This window comes from Arachis ipaensis, chromosome B05, assembly GCF_000816755.2.
Source record: "Arachis ipaensis cultivar K30076 chromosome B05, Araip1.1, whole genome shotgun sequence".
Lineage (NCBI taxonomy): Eukaryota > Viridiplantae > Streptophyta > Magnoliopsida > Fabales > Fabaceae > Arachis > Arachis ipaensis.
In genome coordinates, this window is record NC_029789.2 from 131,721,045 (window position 1) to 131,742,145 (window position 21,101).

Genomic DNA, 21,101 nt, shown 5'->3' on the forward strand with positions numbered 1-21,101 from the left:
CTGGATACCGTGTCTTTGGGATATATTTTTTTTATTTTTGTGTTCACTTCTAAACGAAAGACACGGATGAACACAGAAATAAGATGGTGGACACGAAATTTTAAATAAAATCTTTTCTCTTTTTTGTCTATGGTTATTTTTCATTATTTCTCTATTATCCCTTATATTATCTTGTGAAAAATCCTATCCTTAGCTTTTCTTCACCGTTGTTTTCAGGTACTCTCTCTTCTTGCCCTCTCTTTTCATTCTTCATCTTCTTCTTGCTTTTTTTGTCGTCGTCTTCTACTTCGATCTGTTCTTCCTCTTTTTTCACAGTAATATCTTCTTCTTGCTCTTTGTTTCTATCTCTCTTTCTTCTTCTTCTTTTTCCTAATTCTTAATCTTCTTTTTTATTTCTGATTCTTTTCTTGATTTTTTTAGGATTCTTCTCTCTTCTGATTTTGTATCTTCTTATCTTTTTTTTTATTAATTTTTTTGTGCAGCTAATTACTGCTCGTTCTTGTTACAATTTTCGAAAGCTTGTTCTTATCTTTATCAGTCACATAATCAGGTATTACTCTGCCTATTCCCTTATTGTTTCTTATTTTTATTTTATTTTTCTATTCAAAAGAATTTCGTTCTGTTTTGTCTTTATTTTTTTGTTTTTAATTTTTTATGATTTTTCAATCTAAAAATCACATAAGAAGAAGAGCTACATTCTTTTCTTTGACAAAATGTTAAATATTTACAATGATAGTATGAATGAATGAATGAAAAAATAATTTTGAGTTTTAATATGTTGATGTATTTGTTCATAATGAAAGAACAAATGAAAAAATTGTATTGAATTTGTCTCTTGTTATTAGTTTGAAATAAAATAATTAGTGAGTTATGTTGTTATTACTCTTATGGCTACTGTGCTCATTATTGCTGATAATTTTTAGTATCATAGTATGTGTTAATTATATAAGTTGTTTTTTATGTGTTGATCAGGGAAGAATGGAACCATCGGACCGCTCTGAGCAATTTAGACGATTTTTTTTTTATTTTATGATTCAGGATGAACTTGAAACTGTTACGATATTAGTTTTGATGTTTGCATTTTTGTATTTGAGAAATAGGAGAAGAGGATATTTGTTGATTAGGAATAGAAAAATTAATACTAATCCCTTAAGACGGAATGTATTAAACCGCATAATAGGAGGGGGCGATAAAAATTGCATTTGAGAATTAAGGATGAGCGTAGATACATTAGAAAGATTGTGTGAGTTACTAAAAGTTCAAGGTGGATTAAGAGATGAATGTCGTATAAGTATACCTGAGCAAGTGATTACGTTTTTAATAATACTAGCTCATCATAAAAAGAATCACACACTTCAAGTTAGATTTTATAGGTCAGAAGAAACAATAAGTAGGTATTTCAATAAAGTGTTATCCTCGGTCATACGTGTCCAAAGTCTATTGTTTGCAAAAGTTGTTCCTATTCCATATGATTGCATAGATCCCATATGAAAGTGGTTCAAGGTAGATGTAGTAAATAATTGAGGTAGTGATTTTGTATAATCTATAATTTTGTATAGAATTAGTCTTGATACTTCAATTTCATTGGTTTAGGATTGTCTAGGAGCATTAGATGGAACATATATAGATGTGGTTGTCCCTGAAAAAGATAAATCAAGATACCGAACAAGAAAAAGTAAGATATCAACTAATGTCCTAGGCGTATGCAATCGAGATATGAATTTCGTTTACGTACTTCCGCTTTGGATTCAAGAATCCTTAGAGATGCCATTTCACGTCATAATAACCTCAAGATACCAATTGATATGTAGTTCTTAATTTTTAGGTAATAAAAATATTTCAATATTTTTAGTTCATTCAAATTCCTTAGTCCTCATAATGTATCTCTTTCGATTTATAGGAAATTATTATTTAGTGGATGCGGGTTATACTAATTGCAAGGGATTTCTAGCACCATATAGGCATACTCGATACCACGTATAAGAATGGGCTCATGGTAGAAATGCTCCTAGGAATTTTCGAGAATATTTTAACAAGAAGCACTCTTCAGCTAGGAACATTATTGAGCGTTGTTCTGGTTTACTGAAGAAGAGATGTGCAATTTTGAGGAGTCATTATTTTTACAAAATTAAGACACAAAATAGAATAATTATTGCTTGTTGTCTACTGCAAAACTTTATTCGACTTAATATGGAATTCAACCCTGAAGAGGATACACTACTTGATGAGGAGCATGTGCTTATTGGAGAGGATCATGGTGGTAACGAAGATGGCGATGATGACATGATTGAGAATATAGAGGGTAGCAATGACTGGGCTGCTTGGCGAGACAATTTAGCAAACGAAATGTACAACGAGTGGATGAATTCTCAAATCAATTAGTTAATTTCTTTTTTGTATGTGTGTTTTATTAGATTCTTTCAATTTGTTTGGTTGGACATTTGTTGTAAGAGCTAATTGTAAAACTTTAATTATGTGAACTACATGTAACACTTTATTAAATATAGAAAAAATGACAAATCCGTCCCTAACCTTTTTTTTAGAAGACATTTTCGTCCTTGATGAATGCAAAATACAATGATGTCCCTAACCCTTCAAATTTTTGGACAAATCTATCCCCCGTTAATCTCAGCCCATTAGCCTCGTCGGAAAGTGCTGAGTTGGCTGTCGTGGCTCTGACATGGATGTAATGGGGGGACACGTTGGCATGACTTTCTGAAAATGAGACAGATTAGTCCCCAGCCCCCTTAAACGACGCCGTTTCTCCCCCACCCCTCAAAACACATTTTAATTCCCATATGCAATACCCATAACACCCATGCTTTCTACTCTGAATTACTGAAAACCCTAGAAGAGCAACGATCAAAGTTTTCCCCCACCCCTGTTTCTCCCTCCAAAAATTGCACTACGTGGAAGAGCAATCGGTTCGTCGTGGAGTTGCTGTGGGAGGCCAACAAGGAGGGTTTCGTTGAGGGCGTAGTTGCTGTCTTCCTTAGAAGGTAAGATCGTGACCCTCTTCGTTTAAGTTTTAGTTATTGTGTGGGAAGAAAGGGTGAATGCAGTGTGTGTGCATGTTGAGAGTGTGGGAAACAGGGGTATAATGTAGTGGTTTGTTTCTTTTGAAAACGTTGTGTGTATGATCAGTAGGGGGGAACTTGTTCGGGCAAAGGGGTTTCGTTCAAAATTTTGGTAACTGTTTATGGACTGAGACGTTGTTGATCATTAGTTAGTTTTAGATGGTAGACGTTTTTGTGGTGCCGGTTTTTCACCATGGAGGGAAGTTTGTCAGAGGGATTGATGGAGCCCTGGTTTATGAAAATGGGAAGGAAGAGAGGTTCCCTGAGATGGACCTGGACTTTGTGAACTTTGGAGACCTTGTTACGTTGTTCAAGGGTTTGGGATACCAGTCATACAGGAAAGTATACTGGTATGATCCCACAAGTAGCGACATTGAGTCGGGATTGAACAAGCTAATTGGGGATGCTGGGATAAATGCAATGCGAGAAAACATATCGAAGAACCAAAACTCTGCTGAATTTCATATATACTTTGATCATGGAGTAGATGTTCCTGAGGTTGTTGAGGATGCTGGAAGGGATGCTGATGGGGCAGCCGATGTGGAGGTGGATGTGGATGAGATATTAGAGGAACTGAAGACATCCTCTTCATCAGATGACGGGTATGAAAGCATGGAGGATGTGCTGTACAAACCTCCACCAGCTGGAGTGGAGACCTCTAGTTCTGAGAGTGAAAAAGAAGCAAGTTGCAAGAGAAAAAGACCAACACAGGGTAGAAAAAAGATTGTCACCCCCAAGAAGCCAGCTGCAAGGGGGCAAAGGTCAAAGGGAAAGGCTAAGGTTGAACAGAGGAAGGTTCATAAAAGGGCTAGGGTGAATGTTAGGGGAGAAAATAGTTCAGGGGTTAAGGCTGGTGGTCAGGGGGCTGCTCGGCCGAATGATGAAGGAGGAGGCAGTGGTAATCCTGGTGTTGAGCCGAACAATGCAGAGGTTGGGGGTTTCTACATTAGTGAGTTGCCATCAGAAATGGAAGAAATCGTATTTGAGTATGAATCCGAGGAGTTGCATACACCCATTTCATCTGATGATGAAGGTAGCAGCAGGAAATTTCCTGAATTTGATGATGACTATGCTCACGGTGAGGGGAGGTTTGAGTTGGGAACCAGATTCGCTACTGTTGAAAGGTTTAAGGAGGTGGTGAAGGATTCCTTCATAGCTGAAGGGAGGGAGCTGAAGTGGATAAAGAATGACAAGGAGAGGGTAAGGGTGGGTTGCAAGGATGAGGAGTGTCCATTCCTGGTTCATTTGTCCTATAACAAAACCCTGCAGTGCTATCAAGTAAAGACATATGTGCAAGAACATACTCGTGCAAGGGATTTAGGGAGCAATGCAGCTGACCAGCATTGGCTGAGCAAGAAGATTGAAAAGAGGATGGCAACCCAACCCCACATGAACACGAAGGAGGCAACTGACTTTCTGAGAGAGGATTTTTCATTATGTCCCCACCCTAAGATGGTGTACAGAGCAGTAGTTGAGGCCAGGGAGAAGATCATGGGCAATGAGAGGGACCAATACAAACGGAGCAGAGACTATTGTGAGCAGATTCTGTTAAGCAATCCAGGTTCGACGGCCAGGTTGGAGCTTATGCCAGTTCCAGAATCACCTCCCGTATTTGATAAGTTATACATCTGCTTGGACGCCTGTAAGAAAGGGTTCAAGGATGGGTGCAGACCTTTGTTGCACCTTGATGGGTGTTTCTTGAAGACCTACTACATGGGCTGGCTTCTAGCAGCAGTTGCCCAAGATGCCAACAATCAGTTCTACGTTGTTGCATATGGAGTTGTTAGGGGTGAGACCAAAGAAGCTTGGAAATGGTTCCTGACTAATCTCCAGGAAGACATTGGTGACAGTGCCAGCCATGGGTGGACCTTCATATCAGACCAACAAAAAGTAAGCTTTAATTATGATTAGTCAATTAGTTTAGTTTCAGATATCTACTGTTTAATTTCAACTAACATTCCTTAATGTCCTTCTTATGGTGCAGAGTTTATTGCCTGCGCTAAAGGAGGTTATGCCACATGTAAAACTCCGCAATTGTGTGATGCACATGTGGAAGAATTTTATCAATCGCTTCAAAGACTTGTACATTAGGGAGGTTGTGTGGGAGTGTGCTAGATGCACAACCATTGCAGAATTCAAGGAATGTGTATGGAGTCAATAAGGAGGACTTATGCACATTGCATTCAACCAGTGCCAAGTTCAGAGTTCTGGGCCAGAACTGAGTTCACACAGCCAGACCCACCAATCATCAAAAGAGGGATTGGGCGCCCAAAGGTGCATAATCGGCAGAAAGACCCTGCAGAACCAATGATGCAAGGGGGTAAGCTGAAGAAGTCATTCTCTGTGTCATGCAGCAAGTGTGGTGAGAAGGGCCATAATTACAAAACTTGCAAAGGGGCACCATCGAACCCGAATTGGAAACCGAAGACCAAAAAGCCTAAGAAGAAGAAAGAGAGCACATCCCAAGCACTTGTATGTCTCCCTTTGTCACAGTCTGCTCCACAACCAGAGGTAAAATTATTTGGTTAATAATGGTATATTTGCTTATAAGATCCAGCAACTACTGTGTCCCTAGTGATTGTAGTTCAGACTTTAAAATGTCTTAGTACTTTAAACCCCAGGGATTTGTATGTCTTAGTAACTGAATCTTGAAGGATTGATTTGTATTAGTATATGAATCCTGAGGGACTTATATGTCCTAACATTAAATTGTCAACTAATTTACCCTTCATATCTAGGATCCTTCACACAGCCAACCACCCAGCGCAACACCACAGCAGCAACAACCTACTGTAACTGTTTAAATTTTTGCGCTTTATAAGCTGCTTAGAATATGCTCTGAGTACATACTGCTTGATTATGTTGGCATCTTATATGGCAGGTTCCAACTGCGACGACTGTTGCCCCTGCTCCAGCAAGAGTTACAAGATCAACAATTGTATTAGGACCACCTGCCCCAACGGGTTCCAGTGCCAGGCCATCCACCCCAAATTTAAACCAGCCCTTCATGCCCCCAGGAAATGCTCCATCCATGGTCACCAGCACAGCTCGCCATAAACAGCCAAAGTTCAGACCAAAACAGAAGATTTTCAGGCCACCTACTCCACTTGCTCAAGGGCCACCACCTTCTAGCACACAGCACCAAGACGCAACTCACCAAGCCCCATCTAGCACGCAGGCAGCTGCACAGCCTCAGCAGCTCCCACCCCCACAAGCAGATAAACCAACTGTCTCAGCATCGAAGGAGTCCAACGAATGAAGCAACTCATGTCTTATGTTATTTTGTGGCAAATATGTCCTGCTGTAAATGTTTTTTGTTTTACCCAGATATAACTCTCTTTTTGTTGGGTATTAGCCAGTTTTTTTGGTTACATGTTTCTGGTTAAGTAAAAACTTGTCACTGGCTACATGCCATACATGTGCAGACATTACTAGCCAAGTAGTCGTCCTTTTTTTTTTTGGATTGTCAGTTACAATGAACAATGTTTGGGTTCAAAGGTTTAATGCAGTTACTCAGTGTTTAATTACCTGTGTTATTGCCAGCTTTCATTTTCTGCATTACATTGCAATATACAGGGTACAAGATTCATACATTTCTAGAAAGAATATGTTCAAATTTTTCCAGGCAACACGTAACAAAATTTATCATATTCAACCATCACTCAGTTCTTACAACGTAAAATACCAGCAATCAGGACAATTATAATCACATACATACACCATCTAACTGGATTTTTTTTGGATTCTAAAGCTACAATCCTCTTCTCTAAACAAATGATCTTTTTCTCCATGTCATGCTTCCATTCATCCTCTTCAATGTCACCTAATTCCTTCTCTGCCTGGAACCTTGAATCACTCAACCCAAGCCTTCCAATGTGCTCATCTAACCACAAAAAAAAAACTTGCAATGGGGTTGTCTCACCTGCACATATTCATTCCACATATATCACCATGAAAACCTGGGTTACCCAAAACCCTAACACTAACAGATTCCCACAATTATACATACCTTATAAAACGGACATCCGAGAAATAATCTGTTAGGGTTGCTACTCGTCTTCGACATGAACATGATGGCATGTTCTCCACAGAAGCACTTCGGTGACACCCCATCTTTGCCATCCTTCCCCTTACGACCAGAACCTTCCGCGAATTGCTCTTCTCTTCCTACACCTCCACTCCTTCGGGAGCAAGATGATACCCCATCTGATGCCATGCTCCCTTTCTTCGTTCACCACCTTCGCCCTTCCTGTGCAGACGAGGAAATAGGGTTCAAGATTTTGAAGGATTGGGGGTGGGGGAGAAACGGCGTCGTTTAAGGGGGCTGGGGACTAATCTGTCTTATTTTCAGAAAGTCATGCTAACGTGTCCCCCCATTACATCCACGTCAGAGCCACGGCAGCCAACTCAGCACTTTCCGGTGAGGCTAACGGGCTGAGAATAACGGGGGGATAGATTTGTCCAAAAATTTGAAGGGTCAGGGACATCATTGTATTTTGCAATCATCAAGGACGAAAATGTCTTCTAAAAAAAGGTCAGGGACAGATTTGTCTTTTTCTCTTAAATATATTATATTTTCTAAGTTATTACAATGATGACATCATGTATATGCAATGTTTATTTGAATTTTGATTGAGTTAATGTAGATTATAGGAAAAAATAGACAGACATGTCTGGACTGACAAAGAGACAGAGGCATTTGTCGATTTTATGGAGGAGCTTATCATTGAAGGAAGAAGAGCTGATGCGGGTTAGTTTAGACCTAGATCTTTTGAGAAGCTTGCTACAAAAATGAATGAGAAATTTTCAGATGGTAGCTTTCAAATAAGTCATTGCAAGAATAAGGGTAAAAGGCTAAAAGAGAACTATCAATTTGCAGCTGACATGGCAGCCTGTAGCGGTTTCGGATGGGATGATGTGAAACAATGTGTGGTTGTGGACAACAAAGAAATTCTAGCTGCATATTTGAAGGTTGGTTTTCTAGTTTGAACTTTGAATTTACTAAATTATTTATATTATGTTCAACATCTATTTCTGTCCTTCTATGATATTTTTGTATTCCTTTTCCTAGAAACAAGGATAAAGGTTGTATACTCCAGGGAAGCCCTTTCCCCTTGTATCCACATTTGGAGAAAATATTTTCTAAAGGTTAAATTTTTAGCATATTCTGAGAATATTCTGTTAAATCAATACTTTTTGATCGGCGGGGACTAAATTGCAAATTTTAATTCTCTTTAGAGACCTAATTACAAACTTTTAAAGTGTAGGGATCAATTTGTAATTTTACTAAAAGTGTAGGGACCAACTGTGTAATTTAACCTTTAATATATTAGGGAATAGACATTTATAATATATAAATTAGGGAGACTTTTAAACTTAATATAGAAATCTTTGGATTTAGGCTACACAGTGTAAATTATTATGAATGAGATAAATGTTGATTTATGATTGATAGAGTTTTAGAAATGCTTTATATAATAGGTGTTATTGGTAATATTGGTTAAAACTTAATGTAGAAATCTTTGGATTTAGGCTAACTATTGTAGTTTATTATGATTGAGATGAGTGGTGGTTTAAATTGAACTTAATGTCGAATTACATAGAGTCGACGAGTCCTATTTCCACGGATGAATATGGACTAAGGAGTGAAGAGACCACCTGATTTGTTGTTGCGCTATTTAGAGGACGCTGGTTTCGCCCACGTAGCTCAAGTTATAGATTTTCACTTCGACAACTCGCTCTTGTCGGCCTTTGTGAGATATGGTATCTGGAGACTCATTCGTTCCACATGTCATGGAGTGAGTGTACCATCACTTATCACGATGTTGGTTATTACTTTCACTTGCAGACACATGGGGAGTTAGTAGGTGGTTGTAGTCGATATTTTTAGACTTATTATGGTCATGACACATGGAAATGGTAGGGGAGGCACTTGGAGCGTAGTCACCGCGTCAAGAGCTGCAAAGGGTGTGCGGTACGCCGAATCTTTTACCATTAAGATGACATATTGACATGGTTGAAGGCTCATTTGATATAGCTGCCAGCTGACGTTGCACCAGATGTACTCTGGCACTATGCACACTGTTACATATTTAGATTGATCGGTGGGCTACTGATGACAGATAAATCTAGTGGCATCGTACATGCTAGATGGATTTCATTGATTGTTGATTTTGAGAGATGCAAGTAGTACTCGTGGGGTTCTATTATGCTCGCCTGGACTTACCACTATTTATGCATGGCTATCAATGGGTGACTTGGCTTGATGCAGCCCACTTATGCTTTTTTGGAATTACCACAGATTTTCGGATTGGTTCCCTCAAAGTAGGGACATGGTGGATTTTTCATTAGCTGCGAGGTCTTTATGTATACAATGCTTTTTTTTGTAGTTGCTATTTTTTTATTTTGTTACTGAACATATTGTTTTGTTTTGCATCTGCAGGTTGGTTGGGCCGCCACAACAGCATAGAGATGACATGATTCAAAGGCTATTGCAATGGAGGTAGCAATTGGACTTGGTCCCTTATGATAGGATACTTAAGTTTACATATAAAGTACTTAGTAAATTATGTTTACTTATTCTCATCACTAATTTGACCTAAATATATATGTGTATGTTCTTTGTAGTTCTGGTGGACGCCTTATGACATATAGCCGTTGTACGATATCATTCCTCAATGGATGTGTAGCAACAAAGAGAAGTTGATGCATACTGCAGTAGTGTCTTTGATCTGTTTTCATTTTGTCAAGTTCCATCACTCAGATTGAGTTATTCGACAGTTCAGGGGTGCACAGCATATACTGGAGCTGCTGGTAAACATTGACGGGCTACTTACCTTGACCCTCAGACTAAAGGATGAATGGTGGTCGACGGAGCTTGCATTGCGATACTCTTCATGAAGAGACTGTTTTGAGCCTCTACGACAGACGATAGTGTTACCCACGACGAACCTACGACCTTCGCAAGCCTATTTTACATGGTAGTCCCAAATGTCTTGTAGTCATTTCTTGTCACAACGCGACACTCACCTATTACATGTGTTGTTGGATGATGTTCCTCAAGAGGCCCCATGGGCATTAGCTTGCTCATTAGGGATAGGTGAAAACTCCATTTCATATACTTTAAACACACTCTCCATGCGATATGCTAGATGAGCAAACCTGGTCTAATCGAGTCTTGCAAAAGCACATGCCACTAAAGCATGATGGCATGGATAATGGATGGCTTGAAAGAGCTAGCAGTCACAACTATTAGTTTCCAAATAAATCCTAAATGTGCATGGGTAAAATCTATCAACCAAATCCATTTCCTCGACATCAAAAAAGGAAGCGAAAAGATTGCATTTCCGCATGGCCATCTTGGGAATAGCATTTATGTTTTTTTGAACATTTTTTGTTAGGTACTACGAAAACACGTTACCCCGACTAAGTTTAGCAAATGTTTGTCGGCCATTCCTAACAAACAAGTTTTGCAGCCGCATATACGTGGACTGAATAATGGTTGCGACGGGAAGGTTACACGTCCCCCTTAGCACAATATTGATGATGCACTTAGATAAGTTGGTAATCATGTGGCCAAACCTTCGGCCAGAATCATAGTGTGCTAGCCATACCTCTTTGCAAAACATATTTGTCAACGTTACAAATTCCGATTCGAGATCTCTTAGTACTTTCATGTATGCCAAGTATTGCTCCTCATTTGGGGAATATGATGCATTGATCAAGGCTCGTTTTCCTTCTTTACACTTGAACTGATTCATGAAATTAGCATCCATATGACAGATATAATAAGCATGATATTCCCCTAGAGGATGCCATCCACTACCCTTTTCTTCCATTACAACATGTATGCCTTTAGCTCTATCAGATATGGCAAGACTATCTTCTTAGGGAGTCACATGCTACCACAAATTCCTTATAAAGAATGACCAAGACTTTGTTGACTTTGACTTAACCAATGCAAAAGCAATGGAAAGAATGTTTGAGTTGCCGTCTTGTGCAATGGCCATTAACAACCCTTTCGTATCGCCCATACAAAAGTGTACCATCAATAGATACTAGAGGCTTACTACTTGAAGGCTTCAATGTAGGGAGGAAATGTCCAAAATACCTTATCAAACTGCATAGAACCAAAGTCTCGAAGCATGCCTTCATAATGTGGCACAAGCTTGATATCATGAACTAGATGAGGCAAACATTGCTCAATCGCATTTAGCAACCTCAGAAGTTGGTTGTACAACTCTTCCCAATCCCCATTAATTTGAGCAATTGCTTTTTGCTTCGCCATCTAAACCTTCCTGTACGACAGCTTAAATCTGTAGCTCTATTCCACTATCCCTTGACCCATGTAGTATTCTAATCAGAATGGAAGGATTACTTAACTGATTAATATGTCAATCATTTTTAGAAATCTTACAACAATAACGTGATAAATATGTAACTATTTTTCCAAAAACAGATGAAAAAGTTTAAAAAATTTACTTTCTATCATGGAAAAGATAACTCTGCAGATAAAGATTATTGTCGAAATTTGAATGATCTTGAGACATTGTTGGCGTAAACACGTGTGCATAGCCTCGTATTTATGAACATTCCAATAATCAAGATTTTGTCAATATTCAATCCGAATGCTCCACCAACAACCTACAACATAATCTCTGTACTGACAATGATACTTCAAATAATCATATTCAACCACCCGATACTCTACACTCCAACAAATGTTGTAGTTCTTGATGGCAAGGTGAATATGCTCTCTACCGTAGAATCTATGGCCAACCTTCAGCTTCACACTCCCATTTGTTTTATAGTCATGAGTGCCCCCTAACCAAAAGACATCGGCTTCACTTATATAGCATCTAGGTCCAATGTCGAATAATGGCTTGGAACTTGGGCTCGGCTAGGAAGTGGTAATGGCGGTGGCAATATATGTTGAGTTTTTGGGACAAGCTCTATATTGTCATTGCTATTACTATCAAAATTAGATTGGACTCACTCCTCATTTTACTTGAACTCTTCAGAAACCAAATCAACATCAGATTCATCATTTGGAGAGAAGAATGAATTCTTGTGTAGGATTCAGTTCTTTCCACCTAACTTGGTCCTACTGCACAAGCTGTTGGGAGTTGGGACTGCAAGTGAGGAGGAAGAACTATTACCAACGTCCACCAACTCAATGTAAAGTTTCATCACTTGTTCAGTCATAATCTTTCCATGGCAATCAAACATAACTCGCACATGATGATCATCATCCTTTAAGCACAATACCTTATATTGATTATTCCTTATGGCATCCAATGAAATGTATCGATACCTAATTTTTCTAACATGCTTAATTCCAAGCATTCCCATGTTGACCAAAATTGAACTTTTAAGTTCTATCAACGAATGCAATCACCAAGTATGCATAACAATAGAATCACTGCTTTCTAAATGTGCACCATCATCTTTACGTGATATTGTTGCATTCAGATAAACAACAACAACTAAACATTCAGTAGTCATTTGGAGAATTTATCTTTGTGAGAAAGAAAAAAGAATAGATGAAAGACAATCCTTCATGACAATTTCACACGCAATAGTAACGTCTACCGTCATTGCGCAATGTGTGCACTATAAGATTTTTAGGTTATATTACAGTCCATGTCTATAGTATAGCTTGCTTACGAAATTGTTAGTGAATGTTTAAAACGGTAAAAATTGAAAAAATATTTAAGAGTTAATATGATTTTTTTTATTTATTAAAAAAAATCCTTATATTTCACAATAAAAAACCAAAAAAAAAATATTCGTGATCTTACTAAGTTAATGGCTCAATCGACTTGTTACATACCTTATTTTAAACGCAAGAACAAATAGAAGCATAGCATACAAATTATTAGGCTAGTAAAGATACTATTTAATGTTCTTACTATTTCTTTATTTTTTCATAGTCAAATTACTGAATCATTTCTCATTAATTTATTCAATAATTTATTTTTCTTAAATCAATTCATTTTTATTTTCTCTTTTTCCCCTATTATGCGAAATGTAGATTATTTCGGACCATATTTTTTTAACTTCATTCATTTTCTTTTTTGTGCCTTGTCATGTTGTTTGATATTGAACAAAGCATCCAGCAAAGAATTGTAAGTGACTATATCAGCAGGTTGACCTCGATCATGCATCTTTTCAAGAAGCTCCAAGGCACAAAGGATTCTCCTTGATTTTCCCAAGCCATCAACTAGTGTATTGTAAGTTACCGTGTCATGAACCAAGTTCTTGCGACGCATCTCTTCGAAGAGATTCAAGGCGTCATCGATCATTTTACTCTTACAAAAGCCATTAATCATGATATTGTAACTCCGAACATTAGGAAACGGTCTACTCTCGGCCATTGTGTTGAATACATATTTTGCCTTATTTACCTGATTAACCAAACAATATCCGTCCATTAAGCAGTTATAAGTAACCACATCTGGTTTCACACCATGTTTTGTCATCACAGCCAACACATTCTTAGCATCTTTGATCTTTCCTTCCTTGCATAGCCCATCGATCAAAATACTATAGGTATGAACATCTGGAGTAATGTTGGAGTAATGTTTCTAGGTACCATATCACTTAACAAATCAATGGCTTCCTTATATTGACCCGCAAGACACAATCCCAAAAATGAGAGAACTGTATGTGATAACATCGGGAGAAATTCCCTTAGCAGTTAGCAAGCATTTCAGAATATAAATGAAAAGCCTGACTTACAAGTGTATCCTTGCACAAGCTATCAATAATTGAGCTGTACATGACGACATCAGGAGCAATGCCATACTGTGGGATCTTTCTCAACACTTGAATAGCAGCTGATGTGTGTCCGGACTTACAGAGACCATTGAAGGTCCCATAAGTGACTTGATTAAAGTGAAATCCATGAGCCAGCAGTCTGTCATGAAAGCGCACTGCTTTTTCAACACTACCACAGAGACAGAGACCTTTCAGGATTGTTGTCAATGTTACCGTATTAGGTTGATAATCCATTCTGAAAATATTGGCCAATACAGAGAAAGCAAGCTTCATACAACCCATGCCGCAACAACAATTAATTACAATGCTCAAAGTAACTATGCTGGGCGCGATTCCTCTGGCTTGCAATTGCTGAAAAAGGGAAACGGCGGCGTGGAAATGGTTCGTCTTGGAAAGGGATCCCAAAATCTTGTTAAATTGGATGATGGGAGGAGTACGACGCATAGAGAGCATGCGAGTGAAGGAATCAACAGCTTGATCAACTTGACGAGTAGAATGAGAGTGAAGGGATGAGAATGAAGATGAAGAGGAAGGGAAGGAAACAAAATTAGGGATTTGGAGAAGAGAATACCTAAAAATGATCGTTGAGGTTGAGGATGACAACATTTTAGTGATTCGCACTTTGGCTGTTAAGTTAGAGGGAGTGCTGTCTGCTCTCTGGTCCAAGACGTAGACGACTAGACGTTGCTATCTCTGCGGAAATAGTTCTCTCAATTTTGTTGGGTATGTCTGAGACAACTTTTTGCAGCGCATTATCGGTTACACATTTATATATACTATCATATTTTATTAAAGAAAACAGATTTTGTTATATAGATAATGATTTTTGTGAATAATGTAAATAATAAATTTTAAAATTAGTTTTGCAGAGACACTACAGAAACACAATACACCTAACAACAACAAATTAAGGCAATGCGTCGACTATGATTATATGTCAATTCCAGCAGCAGCAGCATCAGCATGTGATGTTAACACTTCCAATCTTTGATATCCACCAATGGATTCACATAAACTCCTCATCATTCCCTCACCTAAATGCACTTAAAATTGTCATTCAGCAACTATCATTATATTTATTAATCAATCTTTAAGTACAAAAATAAATGCCACTGATGGATAAATTAACAATCTCAGCAATAAAGGGTACAAAGATATAAATGGAACAAAACTAAAAGTGCAAAGCTTGATCTTACACAAACAGCTGCACAACACCTGCCTCGAACTATCTTAACACCGCTCAAATGCATATGTGCATGCCAGGGAAATGAACTTGTGAACGTCAAGCCATTTCAAATTTTCAATCCAATATGAACAATAATATCCACATTTTGTGTAGTCTAACCCAGTAATATTCAGTATTTACCTATTACACTTGCATGCTTTCTTATATAGTTATACATAAAGACTAAGAATCTATTCCTCAAACACAAAATGAATTTATAATTTTATATACTGATCATCACCATTTAGTTATAGTTGCCATGAAATCAAATATGTTGAAAATAAAGGGATTCAAATCATTATTTAAATCTACATAGCTAAAATTAAGCAAAGGGTTTCTAATTATGGTATGCAAAGCCATACTAGCAGAAGGAAGCAAAAAGGAAAAAGGAAGATACCCTAGATGCAGTTGCAGGATTAAAGTAACTAGAGCTACAGCCACCAACTGCCACCTTAGGGAAATCATTGGTATCACATATGCATGTCCATAATGATTCACTACTATCTTCAGCATCTGCATAGTAGGTAAAGCAAATATCATAAAGGTTGAACACATAAAAAGCATTGCATGCTTACTAGTCACTACTACAAACTCACGGAAAGAGGAAAATCTACATTTCCACTTGTTTAGGTAAGTCTCATTAGGTTCGTCTGCTAACAACAGATTTGTGTTTGAGGAACAATAGATTCTTAGTTTGGTACATATTTGCATGTATGTAAGTGTAGTAGGCAGATACTGAATTTATATTGTTCATGTTGGATTGGAAATTTGAACTGCCTTGATATTCACAAGTTGGTTTCCTTGACATGCACTTATGTGTCTGCATCAATTTTATATTGTTAATTTTGTGTTTGAGGAACAATATTCTTCTGCCACTTTAATCCTAGCTTGATTCTCATTTTCAATTGCTGAGCACTTTTCTTCAAACTCTACTCTTGGTGAATTGGATTATGGATGGAGTACGACGCAGAGAGCATATGCTGCGAGTGAAGGAATCAACAGCTTCATCAAGTGATTGGGACTGCGAGTGAGAGTGTAGGGATGAAGTTGAAAGGAAGCAAAGACGGAGAGCCGAAAGGGGAATAGATTTTAGTAATAATATTTCAAATTGAACCCTCTGTTTTCAGTTCTTTATATACTTCATTTTTTTTTAGAAAAACTAGTTATTTTCTATTTCTACATTAAAGAAAACCCCTCAAAAAACAAATCATAACTGCCTTTTTTTCAAAATTTTTAATGTCGATATTTTTTTCCTGAAAAAAGAAAACAAACAAACAAATGGAACAATGTTTTTCATGATAACTTCAAGAACGTTTCAAATGAATCATTTGATCTATGGTAGAGCCATCATAAAGATGAAAGTTATCAAGCCATCAACCTACAAGTTTAGCTCAGCTAACAAATCAAAATACTCCCCACTGAACAATCCCTATCATATAAAATTACCATGATAAAATCTAATAGGCCATTATTAATCTTGTAACATAATATGTGCATACAACTTGTCTTTGTAAGATCAGTATGACAAAAAGAAGTGAATAAACTTCATTAAAATCAGATTGATCATATTATTTTTCTTAACATGACTATATGGGAACATGCAATTGATGATGAAGTGTTCCAACTTTTGTGAGCATTAACATGTGCAAATGTTTCTTGCTACTCTTTGGGGTGCTTGGAGATTGCACAAGAGGCTGGTGTTTGATCAAAATCCTTAAACTTTGAAGTTTGAATCGCAGTTCCACAGGTCCGTTTGACTGCTATTGACTATCTCCTTCTACTTGCCAGGATGGCTGCCCTTTGTCGACGAAACTGCTAAGCGGGTCGTCCATGATTATCCCCCTGGCTGATGTGCAACCCTTCCTAGCTGGGGCTTGGGGAGAGCAATTGTTCTGCCCCTTCTTTCCTTTGTTCTATATATGCCAAATTGCCAATCAATCAAGCTTGGTTTTGTTACCCACGGATATTTGTACCTTGAATTAATAGCAAAATTTATTTACTCTATATAACAAGAAAATCAGTTACCTTCTTTGTCATGTTAATTGTTTTGGTACATTATGCCTCATGTATAACTGCATGAACACAGAAAAATGAGAAGATGTTTGCAAAATAACATTTGAGATTTCATCTAAAGCTACATCAGCCAGTTTGTGCTGCATGGGAGTTTACCTTAAATGTGGGGGAAATGAAAAGATTGAAAGACAATAAGAGTGCAGGAAAGCTTCACTATTAACACGTGATTCCCCTTCAATGATGAAATCAGAACCATTTCAGCTTAGTGAAAAATTAACATCAATGCATTTATATAATTACAAAAAAGAAAAAGGAAATAATGATAGATGCCCACAAGAAACGTATGACAACCATCTAGTCACTGAAAATGCCATAAAATAAGCAATGACAAAGCAAACGCTTAGGGTGGATAAAGCAGAATAAAGAGTAACAATCATGTCAAGATCTAAAAGCATTAATATGTAATGGATATCCTGAAGAAGGTAACAAAACACAAGTTAAAAAGAAAGAGATACAAACAACATTTTGTGATGTCTAACAAGAAGAATCTCACCAACTTTTATCCTTGCAATAGGCCTCTAGATATCATTTCACGAAGAAGTTTCTCCGCTTTATCATTTTCACCGTTTCCAAAAAGAGCACGAATGATTGTTTCATAAGTCACAGCATCTGGTAAGCAACCATTGTCTTCCATTTTTGTCATGAGTGCCAATGCTTCGTGAAGCAGACCCTCTTTGCAAAGCCCATTGATCATAATGGTGTATGTCCGCACATTTGGACGATAGCCTTTAATGAAAAGATCTTGAAATATCTCTTTTGCATTTTGAAGTCTTCCACTTTTGCACAGGCCATCTAGAAGTATGCTGTATGTATATATATCTGGATCAATGCCACTCTCTTTCATTTGATTGAATAACATAAGTGCCTTGTCATGTTGTTTGATATTGAACAAAGCATCCAGCAAAGAACTGTAAGTGACTATATTAGCAAGTTGACCTCGATCATGCATCTTTTCAAGAAGCTCAAAGGCACAAAGGATTCTCCCTGATTTTCCCAAGCCATCAATTAGAGTGTTGTAAGTTACCGTGTTTGGAACCAAGTACTTACGACGCATTTCTTCAAAGAGATTCAAGGCTTCATCGACCATTTTACTTTTGCACAAGCCATTAATCATGATACTGTAACTTCGAACATTAAGTGACACTCTGCTTTGGGCCATAGTGTTGAATACAAATTTTGCCTTATTTACCTCATTAACCAGACAATGCCCATCCATTAAGCTGTTATAAGTGACCACATTTGGTTTCACACCATGTTTTGTCATCAAGCCCAACACATTCTTAGCATCTTTGATCTTTCCTTCCTTGCATAGCCCATCGATCAAAGTATTATAAGTATAAACATCAGGAGTAATGTTTATGAGAATCATATCATTTAGCAAAAGAACGGCTTCCTTGAGTTGACCCGCAAGGCACAATCCATAAATTAGAGTGTTGTAAGTGATAACATTGGGAGAAATTCCCTTAGCAAGCATTTCAGAATATAAATGAAAAGCATCACTTACAAGCGCAACCTTGCAGAGGCTATCAATAATTGCGCTGTACATTACGACATCAGGAACAATTCCATACTGTGGGATCTTTCTCAAAACTTGAATAGCAGCAGATGTGTGTCCGGTCTTACAGAGTCCATTAATCAAGGTCCCATAAGTGACTTGATTAAACTGAAATCCATGAGCCAGCATTGTGGCATGAAAGTGCAGTGCTTTTTCAACATTACCAGAAAGACAGAGGCCTTTCAGGATTGTTGTCAACGTTACGGCATTAGGTTGAAAACCCATCCTAAAAATCTTGGCCAATACAGAGAAAGCAAGCGTCATACGACCCATGCCACAGCAACAATTGATTAAGATATTCAAAGTAAATAAGTTGGGAGCAATTCCCCTGGCTTGCAATTGCTGAAAAAGGGAAATGGCGGTGGGAAAATGGTTGGTCTTGGCAAGAGATCCCAAAATCTTGGTGAATTGGAAGATGGACGGAGGGCGACGCATAGAGAGCATGCGAGTGAAGGAATCAACAGCTTCATCAAGTGATTGGGGCTGAGAGTGAGAGGGAGAGTGTAGGGATGAAGTTGAAGGGAAGCAAAGACGGAGAGCGGAGTGGGAAACAGAATTTGGGAATTGAAAAGCATACCTTAATTTGATTGCTGAGGAAGAGAACAATGACAACATTCTTTTCTTGCAATCAAGTGGAGTATTGTAAAAGGGAATGAATTGAAGAGTGCTTCCACCTGAGAGAGTGAGAGCGATATCAAGCTTATTTGATTTCTTTAATTTGCCAAAACTAAAGAATTAGTAAGTTTTGGGGTAAAATAGACAGTTAAACCAAATCCAATTTAATATTACATAATTTATCTAAATAAAAAAATATCATATGAATCTTTTCAATTTTTTTTATGTAAATTAAATTGATAAAAAATATTTTTTTTTATTTTTTAGCATATTTGACAAATTTCTAATAATAAAAGTAAAAATATTAAAAAAATAAAAAAAAATTATCTTTTTTAAAAAACTACAATTTACATTTTTTTTTAAAAGATCTTTTTTCTTTAAAAAAATATTTTATAATCATTGATAGACAAAAATATCCTTACTAAAATTTTAAAAAGACATTTTTTACTCTTTTATTTCATGGATGAATGTACATCAACGCCAAATACTTGGGCACTAAACTGTGCTTTTTACATGCCTACTATACAAATGTGTGATATGCTTATGCCAGAGGTGGAAGCATGTCATTACTCAAATGATTACCACTCACATCAAGAACCTTTAGACTAAGCAAATTCGATGAGAGTGTTTGAAAAGCTGCATGTCATATGTGGAAGAAGTTGCCTCGAACCAATTTGAAGCTAATGATAAAGACTTGAGAGATGAAAAGCCATCCACACATGATAGAATGGTAGTGGAAGTATTCAATGAGTTATCTCCTAAGTCAAGCACCTCCAGATTATTTAATCTCATCCCTGCAATGTAAAGTAAATATAGCAATATTATTTTGTACATTCAATATCTCCTTCATATCTTGAACCTCAGAACTAGGTTCCAATTCAAATCGTAGAACTGACTTGATTTTTGTATACTTTTTAATGTATTTCAGGTAAATATTACTTAATTGATGCTGGTTATCCAATTTTTAAGGAATTTTTAGGACTTTATCGTCATACAAGATATCATATTCCACAATTTAGACTAATGCCAAATTTTAGATCAAACAATGAAAAGTTTAACTATTGTCATTTAAGTTTAAGGACAGTAATTGAAAGGACTTTTAGAGTATGCAAAGCAAGATGGAAGATACTACAAAACATGTCATTAAGAGCCAAATTTAAAACCCAGCGTGATATTATTGTTGCATCTTTCACCTTTCATAATTTTATAAGAATGATGGATTCTGATGACATAAGTATTTTGTAAAAGTTTGAAGATATTGTTTCGTTACAAGCCAATGAAGATGACAGTACTACTATAAAAAATGGATCAACAAATTCTGAAATTAATGAATGGGAAGAACCAACACAAGAAGATGTTCAGGCAATGGAAGAAATAATCAATTATCGGATCAAATAAATTAGTATAAATAATTATTTTTCTTTTATTATTATTAATAAACTCTTTTATGATTGAATGTCCCAGAAATTATTTTCTTTATGGAAACATTGTTGGTGTATTGGCCCGATATGGGTGAGAGAGGTGTTTTCCGGGAGGGTGGTGTCAGGGACAACACGCCGGGGGCGTGATGAGCTAGCGAAAAGAAAGCGCGCTGACAGCACCGGGGGCGGCGAGAAGCGGTGTAATCCGTGAAGCTTGCTGGGTTCCGTGTGGCAGCATCACGCGGGAGCGTGTTGCAGGCCTGCCTACATGCAGGGAACACCCCCCTCCCCGGTAACCAGCGGCCAGCCCCTATAAATTCAGCTTCTTCCTCCATTGAAGAACAGAGAGTGTGGCA

At 37.4% G+C, this 21,101-nt stretch overlaps 2 protein-coding genes across 8 annotated transcripts in view; both read right to left on the reverse strand.

The window, feature by feature from the left end:
* The window catches only part of LOC107644197 (putative pentatricopeptide repeat-containing protein At1g12700, mitochondrial), a 53,080-nt gene extending 33,660 nt beyond the window's left edge, over positions 1 to 19,420 (reverse strand). For 3 of the 7 annotated variants that reach the window (XR_001621252.2, XR_002347218.1, XR_002347217.1), the window contains exon 1: positions 17,648 to 19,420. Coding sequence is in view for 3 of the 7 variants with exons in the window: in XM_016348009.2 (XP_016203495.1) it covers positions 17,654 to 19,324 (1,671 nt within the window). In the remaining 4 variants the exon portion in view is untranslated. Of the gene's footprint in view, positions 1 to 14,725; positions 14,891 to 16,529; positions 16,995 to 17,106; positions 17,154 to 17,250; positions 17,327 to 17,647 lie in introns of those variants that run through there. The other 4 variants (XR_002347216.1, XM_021102812.1, XM_021102811.1 and 1 more) reach the window with 4 other exon arrangements.
* On the reverse strand, positions 13,142 to 14,462 carry LOC107641147 (pentatricopeptide repeat-containing protein At1g12620-like). Its single transcript, XM_016344653.1, has 2 exons — positions 13,818 to 14,462; positions 13,142 to 13,663 (listed from the first exon to the last, which is right to left on the reverse strand). Exons 1-2 carry the CDS (start codon positions 14,460 to 14,462, stop codon positions 13,142 to 13,144), a joined length of 1,167 nt encoding a protein of 388 aa, XP_016200139.1.

Bases quoted from the DNA above. Each gene is read 5' to 3' on its own strand.
- LOC107641147 (XM_016344653.1), bottom strand. From the start codon at position 14,462: ATGTTGTCATCCTCAACCTCAACGATCATTTTTAGGTATTCTCTTCTC. The intron at 13,664-13,817 runs GTAAGTCAGGCT...TATGGTACCTAG, and splicing joins GCTTGTGCAAGGATACACTT to AAACATTACTCCAACATTAC.